This window comes from Rhinolophus sinicus, chromosome 13 (genome assembly GCF_057876585.1).
Source record: "Rhinolophus sinicus isolate RSI-liver-muscle chromosome 13, RSI-T2T, whole genome shotgun sequence".
Lineage (NCBI taxonomy): Eukaryota > Metazoa > Chordata > Mammalia > Chiroptera > Rhinolophidae > Rhinolophus > Rhinolophus sinicus.
The window spans coordinates 47,162,136-47,177,499 of NC_142513.1; the positions used below are offsets into that span (position 1 = coordinate 47,162,136).

General features: G+C 54.7%; 1 protein-coding gene across 4 annotated transcripts in view; it reads left to right on the plus strand.

Annotated features, from left to right (window-relative positions):
- Positions 1–5,446, plus strand: part of OCA2 (OCA2 melanosomal transmembrane protein) — an 82,174-nt gene extending 76,728 nt beyond the window's left edge. For 3 of the 4 annotated variants that reach the window (XM_074317610.2, XM_074317608.2, XM_074317609.2), the window contains exons 23-25: positions 3,707–3,800; positions 3,886–4,023; positions 4,354–5,446. In XM_074317610.2, the coding sequence (XP_074173711.2) occupies positions 3,707–3,800; positions 3,886–4,023; positions 4,354–4,438 (317 nt within the window). In that variant the 3' untranslated portion in view covers positions 4,439–5,446. The remainder of the gene's footprint in view (positions 1–3,706; positions 3,801–3,885; positions 4,024–4,353) is intronic. The other variant, XM_019753237.3, reaches the window with a different exon arrangement.
- Positions 5,447–15,364: the final 9,918 nt, after the last annotated feature.

Consider the following 15,364-nt stretch of genomic DNA (forward strand, 5'->3'; position numbering starts at 1 on the left):
AGCATACACGGTGTGCTTGCCAGAGTCATCTGGAGATTGTGGGCAACCCAGGCAGCATGTGAAAACCTGTTTCCTTTTGGTCAGATTCATGTGTGGCCGGTGGTGCGTCCATTTGCCAAAGGGAACGCCAGCGTGTAGAATTATTTTTATGTTTTCTGTCGAGCAGGACATGATCGCTGGTCTGGAATCATGGCATATTTGATCCAACTTGGATTGGCTGACACAGGATGTCAGATAGGAGCGTCTTTATACACTTATAAAATGGCCTTCACAAGGCAGAGAAGAGTTTGGGAAAATGTTTTTGTTCTGCTTCTAGATGCATGAGTCGTGTCTCCACATGCGATTACCTAGGCAGGCCAGACAGGCCACAGCTACCCACGGGCACACCCACCCCCTTTGCTCCTCTGCATGGAAACTGGAAAGGTGGTGTGAGCCTAGGACCAAGGACCTCTTTGTCCCCACCACAGGGACTCATGCCATTGGGGTACTAGGAGGCTGCTTGCGTCTTATTAAACCATTTAAACCATTGCCATCTGAATGCTGCTCTCACATTCTTCCTCTTACATGAACCCTACAAAACATCCTGAGAAACACCTAGGGAGGGTGGCGACTATTGTCATTTAATGCAGAGGCAGCTGACATCTCTTCCCAGCTGACGGGCTACTGCCCTTTGCCAGTGACCGACATAGGAGTGGGCAGGCCGAAGGCATTTGGAGTCAAGGTCAAGGAGACATGATGGGGTGTGCTCTGGGGGTGGGCTTGTGCTGATGATCTGTCTGGTGCTGAGAACACACCTTAGGGGAGAGAGGACCTGCTAGATACTGTCCCCCGTTGTGTGGTGATGAAACGCCGGGAGCCGCTTCCAACTCCAAGTGTCGTTGATGGTGGCAGAGCTCACAGTGGGGACAATGGTCCTGGGTGACACCGCTGAGCCCGCAGCAAACATCGTGGGACCCGCCCCACCTCTGACCACCTCTCACAGGAAATAAACTCACCTTGTGGCCGACACCATCTCGTTTTGCATCTTCCTCTCCTTACAACCGAAACCATGTTCATCAGTGTCATAGAAGAGATCAATGGTTTGCTCAAGGGTGTGTAGTTCAGCTGGTCCGAGACTGATGGAGGTCTGAGCCCAGCCAGACCCAGCACCTGCCCACTGTGCCAGCCAACACTCACTTCCAGAGTGTTCCTGCAGGACCTGCTGCCTGCCTCACTACCCAAGCTGCATGGGTTGCTCGCTCGTCAGCTCTGTAGGTCTCACTTTGCTGACCAGTAAGACATGATGGAAACTTCTTTGGGGGCCTCTTGACATACCTTTTGTCCTCTATGCTTCCTGCCTTCATGTGACCATGAAGCCATCTGTGACAGGAGGGATGGGCTAGGAGAGCCTGGAAAGTCTGCCTCAGACTTGATGAGACATGGGACCGATGCTTGCCAGCCCTCCTCAGCCTGAGCTTCTTATCTCATGGCAGCAGTTGCTCGGCAGGGTGACTTGGCACGAAAGTGGAATCCTGTTCTTGCCCAGAGCAAGAGCTGGGCTGCTGATCTTGCCCAGAGCAAGAGCTGGGCTGCTGGCAGGGTGGTGGGACAGGCACCCCAGCGCCCAGAAGAGCTGTTTGGGGACGGCATTGCCATGGAACTTGTGTGCTGCTCAGGACGCCCTCATCCCTCCAGCATCCCCTGGAGCCCTCCTTCTGAGAACACTCTGCTTTTAAGGGGCCCACCTAGATGACCAGGTGGTCCCCGTCTCAGGGTGGGTGTGACGTGCCGTTGAGTCGGCTCCAGCTCCTGGTGACCCTGTGGATGAGTGACACCCACAGTGTCCTGTCCTCACAGCCCTGCTCTGCTCCTGGAGTCTCAGCGTGTGGCTTCTTTTATGGAGTCCATCCATCTCAGGTTTGGTCTTCCTCTTGTCCTGCTGCCTGTTTCCCCAAAGAACCCGCCTTCTCATGCCAGGCCCGAAGCAGGATAGCCTCTATGATGGTCTCAGGCTCCGTCACCTGAATCCTGTCTACAAAGTCCTCCTTGCCACACAGGACATGATGACATGACCGCAGTTTGTGAGGACGAAGGTGTAGAGTTCTTTGCGTTGTTGGAGGGGCATCATCCCACCATCTGGAATAAGCAGCATCACCTATACCTGACTGTGCCCAGCCAGGCTCCCTGCTTCCCTGTCACCACTCTGCAGTTTGTCTTGCATATGGCACCCCGGGTGTCAGCCCCTCAGCGCCGCCCTCACCAGAGGGCCTGCCCCCCGCCCACCTCCCACCTCTCCTCCTCCTCCCTAATACCCTGGGTGGGCCATACACCCTGCAGTGCACTGAGAAACGGGACGGTCACAAATAGGGACATAAGAAATTACCACACAGAGGAGTGACCTTGGGGAGACAGGGCCTGCACTGGGCTTGGGATCGGTGGGTTGTGTGACTACGGGGAGACTCTGGGGTTCTTTATTGAGTTGTTCATATCCAAAGCCTTCTATTGTCGACATGTTGAACATATTTCGTCCTTAGAGCAAGCACAGCAGTGGACGAGGTGGCAGGTGTCTCAGAGGTTTTCACTCAAAAATTCCCAATCTGAGTCTCATATGGAGGAAGGGCAGACAGATGAGGTTGGGAATAAACGTGTTTCAGGGACAGTGTGAGGGCTGAGTGGAGGGGGATGTGTTCAGCTGAGAGCCATTTGCACTGTCACCTCATCTGCAAGAGCTTCTCCAGGGGACAGGTGGGTGCCTGGGCCTCCCCTAGTGGACAAACCTGGGGACAGGTGGGTGCCTGGGCCTCCCCTAGTGGACAAACCTGGGGACAGGTGGGTGCCTGGGTCTCCCCTACTGGACAAACCTGACAGGCATCATTGCTCAGGCGGTTCTTACTCTGCACCCCTCTGCTTGCTGTGCTCTGGAGGGTTCTGGGGAAGGTGGTGCTCGGGACTCATGCCACCAGCACCCTGTCCTCCGTCTGCTCCGCTGTTACTTGCACTGTCCGGTCCCACACTGGGCGACCTGCTGAAGGCAGCTCAGGTTCGTTACGGGTGCTGGGCCTCAGTGCTTTGTGTTCAACGGTCAGAACTGAGAGAAACTGGACGAGCTGGGTTGTGCCCCTCCCTGGACACTGCCTCCTGCAGCTGGGCCACCTTCACCCAGCAGAGTCACCCTTCCCTGAGCCAGTCACTGCACCTGGGGCTGGCATTGGGCTACACCCATGCGTGTGTATGCACATGCATGCGTGTGCACGCAGGCGTGTGTGTGTGTGTGTGTGTGTGTGTGTGTGTGTGTGTCTCCGCAGATCACATGTGCTCTCCAAAAGGCTTGTCCCACAGGCGTTTGATCATACCGGCTGTTTGCACAAAGGCTTCCTGGCAGCTCTGGGCCTCGTCCTGAGACGCCGTTCCACCCGTTGCGTGGCTGTGGCCTCACTGTCCTCCAGAGGGTCTGTGCCACAGCCCCAGGGACGTGCCTGGTCCCTGAGTGCTTTCTCCTTTCCTCGCCTGGACAGCCACAGCCCGTTCCGTGAACAAACTGCAGTGTTCACAAGCTGTGAATGGACTTTCGGGTTGCTAGTGTTTCTCTTTTTCTCAGCTATTTGCAAAGTAATCACTTTGAGCATGCCTGTAAAGTAATCAGCAAAGCAAAAGCCAGTTTACAGAAGAGAGAAGCCTGCGGCTCCTGTAAGCTGAGACTTGACCAGTTTGTGGATTCTCATTACAGGCAACGGGACGCTAATCGGGGCATCGGCCAATGTTGTCTGTGCGGGGGTCGCGGAGCAGCACGGCTATGGCTTCTCCTTCATGGAGTTCTTCAGGTACTTAAAAAATAAAATACAGTAGTACCTCGGTTTTCGAATGTCTGTTGACGAATATTTTGGTTTATGAATGCCATAAACCCAGAAGTAAATGCTTCAGTTTTCGAACACGCCTCGGAAGTCGAACATGTCACGCGGCTTCCGCTGAGTGCAAGATCCTGAGGCCGAGCTGTCAGCTGTTTTCCAACGTTTCAGAACTCGTGGATTACATTCGAAAACCGAGGTACCACTGTAAATGAGGTTTTCAAGTTTTTAAAATTATTTTCAGGTGTACAAAACATAGTGATTAGACATTTATATACCTCACAAAATAACGCCCATTAGTCTGGTGCCCACCTGGCACCACACATAGTAATTAAAATATTTCTGCTTCCTGTGCTGGACTTTCCATCCCCGTGACTACCTTGTAACTGCCATTTGTACCTTTTAGTCCCTTCCCGTTTTCAGCCCGGTTCCCAGTCAGTCAGTCAGTCAGTCTCTCTGCTGGGGGAGTGGGAGGGGGCAGTGGGGAGTCGCCAGGCAGTGACCGCCGTCTACCTCTGTTCTGCTGCAGGCTGGGCTTCCCGATGATGGTCGTCTCCTGCACGGTGGGCATGTGTTACCTCCTTGTGGTTCACGTCGTCATGGGATGGAATTAATGATACATGTCTTCAGCCCCTTACCAAAGCACACCAAAAGTCCCCTGACCACTCTTGGGAGAAGAAAATTGGCTAGGTCGGGGGTCCCCTGGAGAGTAGGCCATTGGCACCCACATTCTTAGTCACCTTAGTGCTGGCAAATCATGGCAAATGAGACAATTTACCCAGTGTCCCCCCACAGCAAATGTTTACATCAAAACACTTATTGCTTCGCTCTGTAAGACACAGTGCACACCCCCCCCATGGCTGTGTTGTTTGTCACGTCTCCTGAGGCTATCTACAGTTTTACATGTACCCACTTCCCCCTTCCCTTTCTTCTGCCTCCCCCCTCCCCCTCCCCCTCCCCCTCCCCCACTCCAAGTTCAAGCCGTTGTTTCTCAGTCTAGTTGTGTAGGACTCAGCTCCCTGGCCCAGGCTGGTATTAGGAGCCTTGAGCTCCCCACCGGCTGAGGCAGTCGGTCGCCAGTCGTTGGTCAGCTGCTCACAGCAGCTCACGGCAGCTCTCACCCGCCAGCCACTCACGCTGGCCACTGGCCACTCATGGCAGCACACGGCAGCCCAAGGCAGCTCACGCCAATCTCCGGCTGCTCACGGCAGCCCAGCTCCAGGGAGAGCTGTTGTTACAATCTTAGCTGTAGAGGGTGCAGCTCACTGGCCCATGTGGGAACTGAACCGGCGGCCTCAGCATTAGGAGCACGGTGCTCCTACCCCCTGAGCCACTGGGCTGGCCCACATGTACCTACTTTTCATGTTGAAGTTACACATCCTCTGAATAAGTGTCTTTTTTAGGAAAGGCTTACAATGTGTTTGATGCATTAAAAATACACTGTCCCTTGCCCCACGGTCTTAGAATTTGTTAGTCTCTTAGTTTTTCATGATTTTACATTATATAAAATGGCATTTTATTCATGCTTTCCCCTGGAGTTTTGACATAATCAGTTAAAAGTATTGAAATTCCACTTGCAGAAGGTCATAATGCTTTTTAAATAAATGGTTAACAATCTTGAATCATGTGTTGATGTGTGCTCTTCCATTAATTACATGACAATGTGGTCGGCTGGGATCTGGGCCCCACAAGATGCTGGGAAACACTGGAATGCTGTCCTTTGTCGAGTGTAGCAGGTGAGGCAGGGCCGTGACACCAAGAGGAGGGGACATTGCCTCGTCAGAGCCATGGCCGGGCCCACACGCGGCTCTGTGTTCAGCCTATGTGCATGGTACCTTGCGATGAAGACACTTGCGGGGACTCTGCTCAGACGTGGTCATTGTATGAAGCCCCTGGTTTCAGGTAGTTCAGGATGCCCAGGGCACCAGGAACTGGAAGCAGGAGACCTTCCTAGTCCCCGTTCTAGCTTTGGCACCTTCAGGGTGCCGCACTGTTTCTGTTTAGAATCTGTGTTTGGGTGGCACAGATTGTCATGTCTAGTCTCCGTCAGGATGTCGTCTTTCTTAGTGTGAGTGGGAGACGCCCTGACATCACCAGACAGACTTCACTCCCCTTCCACAAGCTTAAGCCGACACAAGACCTCAGATCCCAGGTGGGCACAGTGACCGAGAACTTGTCCTGTGCAAGCCTTCTGTTCCATCCACCCGGATGTGACAACTGAGGACTCCAGGCCCTTCTGTGGTCCCCAAATGGAGCGGTGGAGTCCTGGGACTTTCACTAGACAGGATAGTTTGTCTTGCAGTAACTTTCTACTTCAGTCCAGGACACAGTGGCATCTCATTAGGTCCATGGAGAAAATGAGGGGTCCTGGGGATGTGTCTTAAGGCAAATCCCTGTCAGCCTGGGGGCCAAATGGCCCAGGAGTAGCCCCAAGTGGCTGGGATGCAGGGGAGGCCAGGAGGGACTTGAGGTCCTAGTTCTTAGTCAACTCTGGTGACATGTCCACACCCCACCCTCGGTGTCCTGCTTTCTCCTCAGCAGCATCCTTACCAGTCGTCAGGGTCACATCTGCTGGCCTGACTCCTTCCAAGCTCTGACCACCCATTGTGTTCCCAGCTGGACACGTCTGCACAGCTTTCAAAGCCCACCCTGTCCCAGTTTATGGTCTCTGGGGCTGTCAGGAGAAGCCAGGTGTCCTCATACATGTTGGTGATTGTGAGGCTGCCATGGTCCCATCCTCCCCTGGGAGGATGTGAGGGAAACAATCTCAAGTCTTATTTTGGGGGGTTATTTCCTGGGGCCACTCAGGTCATGGATCAGGCAGGGAACAACAGACCCAGTCAAACTGCAAAATATGAGACAAGTTTGAGAAAGTGGCTATTTGCAAAATATGAACACAGTTCATATTAAGAAGCTACAAAGGGGCACCTGGGGTTAGTGACAATGACACAGCACTGTCACCCCTAAAACTATGTGCAGGGGGCCTCAGCCAGCCCACCAGGCCCTACCAGGGGTCAGGAAAAGAAATACTGATCAGTCGCCCCTTTTGCCAGCTCCAATGGTCCCCAAGGCTGTGTCCAGCCACAGTGACAGGCATGGAATCCACCCACGTTGCCCATGCTTGTCAGCTTGTGGGTGCTGAGTGGGGTGCAGATGGGATGGCTGGGGGGCAGAGGGGCGCTGCTGCTGGCCTAGGAGTGTATTGCCTTCCTCGCTGGGACGTCTGCATGCCTCTTCTCCCCCAATTTTATTTCACCGAGATACAGAAGCGCTGCCGGCAGTAACTTCACACATCCCCAGCGGGACCCAAACGTCTCGCCTCTTATAAAATAAAAGCCAGTCCCTCCACGGGTGTCGTGTAGTCTCACTATGTCACACGCTCCATTCTTTCCAGGAAGGGCTTTCCTTTGTATCACCCCCCACCCCACCCCACGCATATGCATTCATTCACTCACCAGTGTATCTACTTCATTAATTCATTCATGTAAACATAATGTTTTTATGTTCTGGGTAACTTTTCCAGCTGCTGCAGATGGACAGTTAATAAATAAATATCTCTAACTTCCTGGAATCTCTGTTCAATCCCATCTTAAAAAAAAAAAAAAAAAATCACTTTCTTCCAAATACCACTCCATTTCTGATACTATCAAACAGTTGTCCTATGTACCATTAACACTTTCTTTTCTTCAATTTAGTCTTTTATTACTATAATGAAGCCTGTAAATACACCCAGCTCACTTGAAAAAGACACTAATTACATCTAAGACTGCTGTGTTTCTTTCCCAGTACCTGCCCCCTCCCCCTCCACCGGAGGTAACTATAAATGTGATGTTTCTGCTCTTCCTTAAATAATCAAAATTCTCTCAGCAGGCGTCCTGGGCCCGTGTCACTGTCACACTGAGGTGTGCTGGTGGCCCTTCCTCATTGCGGGGGGGGGGGGGGGGTGAGGGGTACCCACTGACCCGTCCTTCATGCCAGACAATGTCATAAGCACCCACCTGGTGGTGTTTATACTCCAGTGGGAGATAGTAAATTAAACACACCAAGCAGAGAGGAGTTCTGGGAGGAAAGGCGGTCTGCAGGTTCGGGTTGGTTGGGGAGGTAACATCTGAGCAGAAACGCCAAGTAAGGGAGCAGCAGTGGAGAAATCTGGAGAAGGCAGGCAGGAAGGCGGGCCCAGGGAGTGGGGCATTCCTGCCACAGCAGCGCGGGCTAAGGGAGGACGACCCCAGGCTGCAGGCCAAGGGGACTCGGGAAGGAGAAGCTGGAGGAGCGGGATGCAGGGAGGGCCCCGGCCAGCTGCCTGACACAGTGCATCCGCGGCCGTGACAGACAAGGTGGGCCAGTGACGAGGTCAGCTCACTGAAATGGTGAGAACACCCACCGGACCAGCGTGTGGTGTCGTCAGAGCTGCTATGCAAAGGGGACGTCAGTGTCATCTGAACAGAACGCTTTTCTCAGTCCTTAGCTGGTTCCAGGGGACAAACAGTTCACATCTTAGGCAGTCAGAGAAACAGTCTGAACTTTGCTAAGGAGTCGTGAGATGAACAGGGCATAGGAGGGTCTGTGTTTGGCCTTGCAGCAGCATTTGTGACAATGGACACACGTGGGTCATCCTGTTTCAATCCAGCGACATTCAAATTAACACACCCAAGACAGACTGACTACAGAACCAATCTTTACCTGCTTTGTCAAGCGGGGAGCTCCAGCTACCAAATCCAGCAGAGCGCGGGCCGCACCGGCGGGGTCCTGGTTGGCCACACTGGGGGGTCTGCATCCCCACGGAGGGCTGGAACCCCCTGTCCCCCCGCCCCCACGGTGCAGGCTGTAGCAGTGCTTTACTCGGAGGAGCAGACAGCCAGGAAGTCTCCTGGCCAGGGGGTCCCTCCCAGTGGCTCTGCAGAGGACAGGTCACATGCTCCCCTCTCCTGCTGCAGGGAAAGACCTGCTCCTTCCCAGGGGAGGGGGCGTGGGGGGGGCTGGTCAGCTGCGAATGACACACACACGCTTATTACACACACTTAAGCAGAGCAAGGACGTTCACGACGAACTTCACCCAGAGAGGGGTGAGGAAGGACAATCTGACAGCTTGGAACCCGGCCTCCACACGAGGGACATTCTGGGCCCAGGGCAGGGGGGGCTACCCCCGCAAGGCCCCCCGACCCAGGCAGCCTAAGAGCAAAACTGAGAAGAGCCTGAGCTCACGAGAGAGAAGCAGATCCTGTCCTGTCACCAGTGCCGGCCCGGCCCTGGGCACCCACACTCAGCCGTTTGTCCACACCCTGTCAGCCTGCCTGGATTTGTCTCCTGCTCCTGCTGGTCTGGAATAGGCTTCCCGGGAAGAGGGAGGCGGGCAGCAGCTGAAACGCCAACCTAGGCCTCCAGGAGGCGCCCCAGGAACAGCTCACACCTGGACATGCCATCCACGTGCTCATCGCCTGTGTGGTTGGGGGGGTCCTGGCGCTAATGCATCGCCACGGCCCTCCCTCAGTCTCTTCCACAAAGGACAGCGCAGGCTAGAAGCATCCCTAAGGAATCACCTTCCTGTGTCGTCGGGAGGACTTCCTATCTTCAGCCTGTACGGCCCGGGCGCTTAAGATGCAGACATCACGGGGGGTGAACTGGATGTGGGGCGGGAGGGGCCCTGGACACAGGACACGCTACCGACAGGCCACTGTCCCCCTCGTCTGACCCACAGGACAGAGCCGCTGAATAAGATGCCTCAACTTTTCTTTCAGATCCTAAATATGACAACATGTTTCACCCTGGCTGCTTCATGTTTTTACATAAACATTTGTGCAGACATGTAACGCACATATAGTCAGAAACACACAGCCCACCCCTGCGTGCCCCTGGCGGCCGCGGACTTCTAACAGCACAGCTTCGCCTGGCTGACCTTCCATAAGTGGAAGCACACTGTGTGGTCTAGTGGGTCTGTCTTATTTCACCCAACATGATACTTGTGCCCCCGTCACTCACACGGCACAATTCCGGGCTTCCCCAGTTTGCCAGACTCTGGAATGAGCTCTTACTACAGCACTTGGTGCTTATTTCTGCCACTCAAAGGGTCTGCATCATTTTGAGCCCATGGAAATGGACCAGATAAAAGCTCTGTGATCAAGATGTTAAAGTACCCCTGGCCTAGACATGTGACAAAGCGCATGAGTTCACCAAGTCCTGGAATAAGACAAACCGTATCACTGGCCCTGGCAAGTGAAGCCCAGCCATCTTTCACTGTCTGTTAATTGGGACTAAAATCACTGCATTTGCTGGGTCAGCAGCTTCACCCTACTTGCCAGGGGCTTTGTTCATTGGCTCCAGATAATACATCACACCTGAACCAGCCTCTGTGATGTCATAACCTGACCCACTTTACAATATCCACCAAAGTCACTCTCTCCTGTCAGGTCCGTCTGGCTTTTGCACCAGACATGTGTGCAAGTTAAATGAGCATGGATAGACGTGTGTCCCCAAAGTTTTAGATGGAAAGAGTTGGACATTCCCCCAGGGATGTGATGTTATTTTGGGGGTTTACTATTTTGGCAAAGTGGTTGTCGTGCGGGAGCCCCTGCTCGCTGCGCCATTTGTTGTGCGGGGCGGCCTGCGGGGTCTCTGGTCCCACTCCCCACATAAGAACGCAGGATATGGTGAAGCCAAAAAGGAACACCCACGGAGCCATAGGTAGGGGAGTCATACCACTACGGTCTCACTGGAGGCTGGGTTCACTGGACGTGCGACCTGCTGTCCGTTTTGTCTGCAACCCACCGACGACTCTCTTTCACTCTCCTCCACTCTCCTCGGCTCTCCTCCGTAGCCGCAGCAGTTATATTAGCGGACAACTGGCTAACTGGCCACAGCCGATGGCCAACCAGCCCCAGCTGACAGCCATCCACTACCCGAGCCAGCACCCCTCCACGTGAGGCCTAGAGCCTGTAAACTACTCTCTGGGGCTCTGTCCCCACACTGGTTGTCATGCGGGGCACCCTGCTCGCTGCGCCATTTGTCGTGCGGGGCGGCCTGCGGGGTCTCTGCTCCCGCTCCCCATACAAGAACGCAGGATATGGTGAGGCCAAAAAGGAACACCCACGGAGCCATAGGTAGGGGAGTCATACCACTACGGTCTCTCTGGCGGCACTATACTCTCACTGGAGGCTGGATCCACACTGTCCGCAAACCGCCATCCACACTTGCCAGCCCAGCCGCCATCTTCTTGCTAGTCCCCATTCTTCTCTCTTTCTTCTCTCCTTCTCTCTCCTCGGCTCTCCTCCGTAGCCGCAGCAGTTATATTAGCGGCTAATTGGCTAACTGGCTACAGCTGACGGCCAATCAGCCACAGCTGACGGCCATCTACTACCCGAGCCAGCACTCCTCCACGTGAGGCCGAGAGCCTGTAAACTACTTTCTGGGGCTCTGTCCCCACACTCCACCCCTACAGGTTCTCGCCTCACAATCTATGCGACAAGCGTCTTCCGCGAGGGGACCTGTGCAAGGAGCCTGGGGGTGAATGCAATATCCTGGACACAGCCAGGCTCTCTGGGCACAGCCAGGGTTTCTCAGGGCACCACCAGTGCTTCTGGGCACGGCCAGACTTCCTGGACTTCTTAGGGTACCACCTGTCTTCCCGGACACAGCCAGGGTTTCTCAGGGCACCACCAGTACTTCTGGGCGCGGCCAGACTTCCTGGACTTCTTAGGGTACCACTAGTTTCCCTGGGCACAGCTAGGATTTCTCAGGGCACTGCCACTCTCTGTGGGCACAGCCACACTTCCTGGACTCAGCCAGGGCTCTCAGGGCACTGCCACTCTCTCTGGGAACAGCCCGACTTCCTGGGCACAGCCAGGGTATCTTCAGGGCTCAGCCAGACTTCCTGGACTCAGCCAGGGCTCTCAGGGCACTGCCACTCTCTCTGTGCCTCTCGGGGTACCCTGCTGGAACAACAGCGACTCACAATCAAGGTGCTTACATATTCTCAATGGCGGCCAGTCAAGAGACAAAAGCAAATATCCCCCAGTTCCACTAACAACAGCTCCCAAACAAACAGTCAAGCGGTCCATTAAATTAGGGATGGAAGGCAATTCCCAATAGTCCATAGTCATTCACCAGGGCTGTCCTGGGGGTGAGGGACGACCTTGACCTCACCCTCATCTCCCACGGAGGACTCAGCAAGCGTTACCTCCTGGGACTATAAGTCCTGCATCCGGGCTGCCTGAGCAGGAACCTCCCCGGCCCACAGGGCCGCAACGACCTTCGCTTTCTCCGGCCTGTGCTGGTTGGGGAACCGTCCACATCTTTCCACCTCTCCACGGGGCTCCATCTCTCCAGCAGCTGCATGGCTTTTCCTGTGCTGGTGGGAGAACCGTCCACATCCTCCCACCCCTCCACGGGGGTCCAGCTCCCCGGCAGCTGCTCCTCCTGGTCTTCCAGAGACTGAGTGTTCATACACACAAACTGCTCCACCACTCTTCGGAGAGCCTTGGCCGGCACCATACCCTGCTCGCTGCGCCATTTGTCGTGCGGGAGACCCTGCTCGCTGCGCCATTTGTCATGCGGGGGACCCTGCTCGCTGCGCCATTTGTCGTGCGGGGTGGCCTGTGGGGTCTCTGCTCCCGCTCCCCATACAAGAACGCAGGATATGGTGAGGCCAAAAAGGAACACCCACGGAGCCATAGGTAGGGGAGTCATACCACTACGGTCTCTCTGGCGGCACTATACTCTCACTGGAGGCTGGATCCACACTGTCCGCAAACCGCCATCCACACTTGCCAGCCCAGCCGCCATCTTCTTGCTAGTCCCCATTCTTCTCTCTTTCTTCTCTCCTTCTCTCTCCTTGGCTCTCCTCCGTAGCCGCAGCAGTTATATTAGCGGCTAATTGGCTAACTGGCTACAGCTGACGGCCAATCAGCCACAGCTGACGGCCATCTACTACCCGAGCCAGCACTCCTCCACGTGAGGCCGAGAGCCTGTAAACTACTTTCTGGGGCTCTGTCCCCACACTGGTCCAGTTAAGTCGGCCTCTATTTGATTTTCATGCCTGGACTTTTGCATTCCTGACTACTGTGGTCACGATGCAGGGTCCCTTTCAAAGGGATCGGGCTCCCAACCTGTGACTCAGCTTAAACCTGGCCGGCTCAGGGCCTGTGAACCCCTGTTATATCAATGTGAGGTTCTGAGCTCTGGCCCTGGGGCGAGCAGTGCTTTCGTGGCTTTGTTTGGTGTCACTCCCACAGGCCTCAGAGCAATCAGCCCCTCCCTGCCTCAAAATGCTCTGTTCCTCTGGCTGATTATGGTCATGGAATCCATGCTCTCGGAAGGTTAAGTCACACCACCTGGGCTTGCTACTCCAAGACTGTGAGATTCCCACTGCAAACAGACTCTGGTCCATGGTGGCTTTTTCACCAAGCTCCCAGGCATGCTGGGGCTCCCTCATCCACACCTCCCTGTTCCCAGGTGGACAGGGTTCCTCTGAACACCCCTTGCTTTTTATACCAGGGAAGGGCCGGCATCCCAATTCCTTTGGCTGATGGCCACTGGGAATGCAGGTTCCAAGACCTCATTGTTAACTTTTAAAACAAATGGCTGGTGCTGCTGTAATGCAGCTGGCCCAGTCTCAGTTTTCTGGCTCTAATAAAATAAATTTTCAGGCCGGTCTCCCAGAGTCCTGCCAACCCAGATGTTGGGGAACAGACCCTGACGGTGCCCCTTCTGGGCTGTGATAGGACATGACTTTGGAATGAAGCAATGAAAAGAGCATCCCTGCAGCAGCCAGTGCCTCAGGGCAGGACACTGAATGGTTCTCAGACAAGAAGAAGCTAGTTTGGTGTGGGGCAGGAGGGTCGAACATGCCACTCCAACGCTCAGCGTCCCACTTCTAGAGACTTTGTGAAGTCTGTCCTTTCCCTGGAATTCCATCTTTGCCCCCAGCACATTCAGGCCCCAGGCACAGTCTATCCTTAATTTACAAATGAAGCAACCAAGTGAGAGAACATTCTACACATCAGTTCTTAGTTGAGAGCAGCTGTTCTCAATTTCTGTGGCTCCTACTCAACACAGCTGACCCCAAGGAGCCGTTTTAGCACTTTCTTTAGAGGTCCTTTGAAAGACGTTCTTTTCTGACAAAAATGTGTTTAAATTAATTAAAAAGTGAATTGCTATCAGATGAGAAGAATTCTCTCAGAAGCACGCTGACACTGACTGGCAGACACTGCAGCCACCAGCAGAGGAGTTTAGAAATGCTCCAAGTCCTATCTCCAGCGTTTCAATCTTTCTCCTGCACTTTTCTGCATCTACGACACTGGGCAAGTTCTTTTAACTGAGGCATCAGATTCTTTGGGTTAAAATGGTGACAAAAACAGACTCTCCTTGTCAGGGTGCAAGGACGGAATGAGTCTATGTGTACGAAGTTCTTACCTAACCTGTCCTCCATAAGCGTCAGCTGTTACCATTCATCTCTGAAGGGGCCTGAAACTCTGGTCCCAGACCAGGGGAACTTGGCACATCCAGTGAGGGGAAGGGATTAATGAACATGGAAAAGTCACTGGCGTCCAAGCAAACACTGAAGAAATCTGTTGAAAATGCCACCAGAGGCTTCTGAGAGGTCCCGGTGACATCTGAAAGCCCAGCGTCACCTTGGAGGCCTCCAATAGGACTTGGAGCAGGTGCCGGGGTAGAAAAGACTCAGGTAGAAAAGACTCAGAGCACCCGCCCCTTCCGAGCGCAATCCCAACCAGGAGGGGAGGGGCCAACTAACTGACGTCATAACAGGTGAGCTAGCCGACCTTCACTGGCTCATTTTTAGTGCAATTGCTCAGTTCAAATTGACCCCAGTAGAGGATGGCGTCTCGTGACGCCACTCTGCGGTGGTGGCCCCTGGGTAGGTGTTCCGTTTGTTTGCAAAGCCCCGGCTTGACAGTGCAGGGCTGCAGCCCCTTCCAGGGAGCCACCGTTCCAACCACCGCTGGGGTGTGTGGCCCTCAAGTCCCCATGGTACAGGGACAGGGACCCGGAACCCCGCCCCCACCGCTAATCCACACCTGGGCTGCAGGTGAGGCGCCCAGGCTGGCCCCTTGGCTTGGCTGGAGCAGGGTTTCCTGCCCTCCAGGGGTAGGTTCATGGGCGTTAGCAGGAGGGGAGGGCACTTACCTTGGACACCGGCTGCTTGTAACCAGAGAAGTCACTGAAGCCCCACACGTGCTCTGACCCGCGGGGGGAAGCCTGAGTGCGAAAGCCGGCGTCACGCACGTGTGGTGGGCGGGCCCTGCGCAGCCCCGTGACCTTGACCCAGCCTCCTGGTTAGCCACCCCCAAGCCCGAAGGATGTCCACTCCCGGCTCACGTGTTTCTGACAACATGTGCATTTATTTGCATTAGAAGTACAAATGTAGGAATCCAAGTACAAATACAGAGGGTGGCCCGGCCGCCAGGCCCAGCTGGCCTCAGGCGGGGCGGGACGCGGCGGGGCGGGACGCGGCAGGACAGAACCGGAACCGGTGACGCGGGCCGCGTGTCGCCAAGGCACGTGAGGCGCCAGCGCGCCCTCGTTTC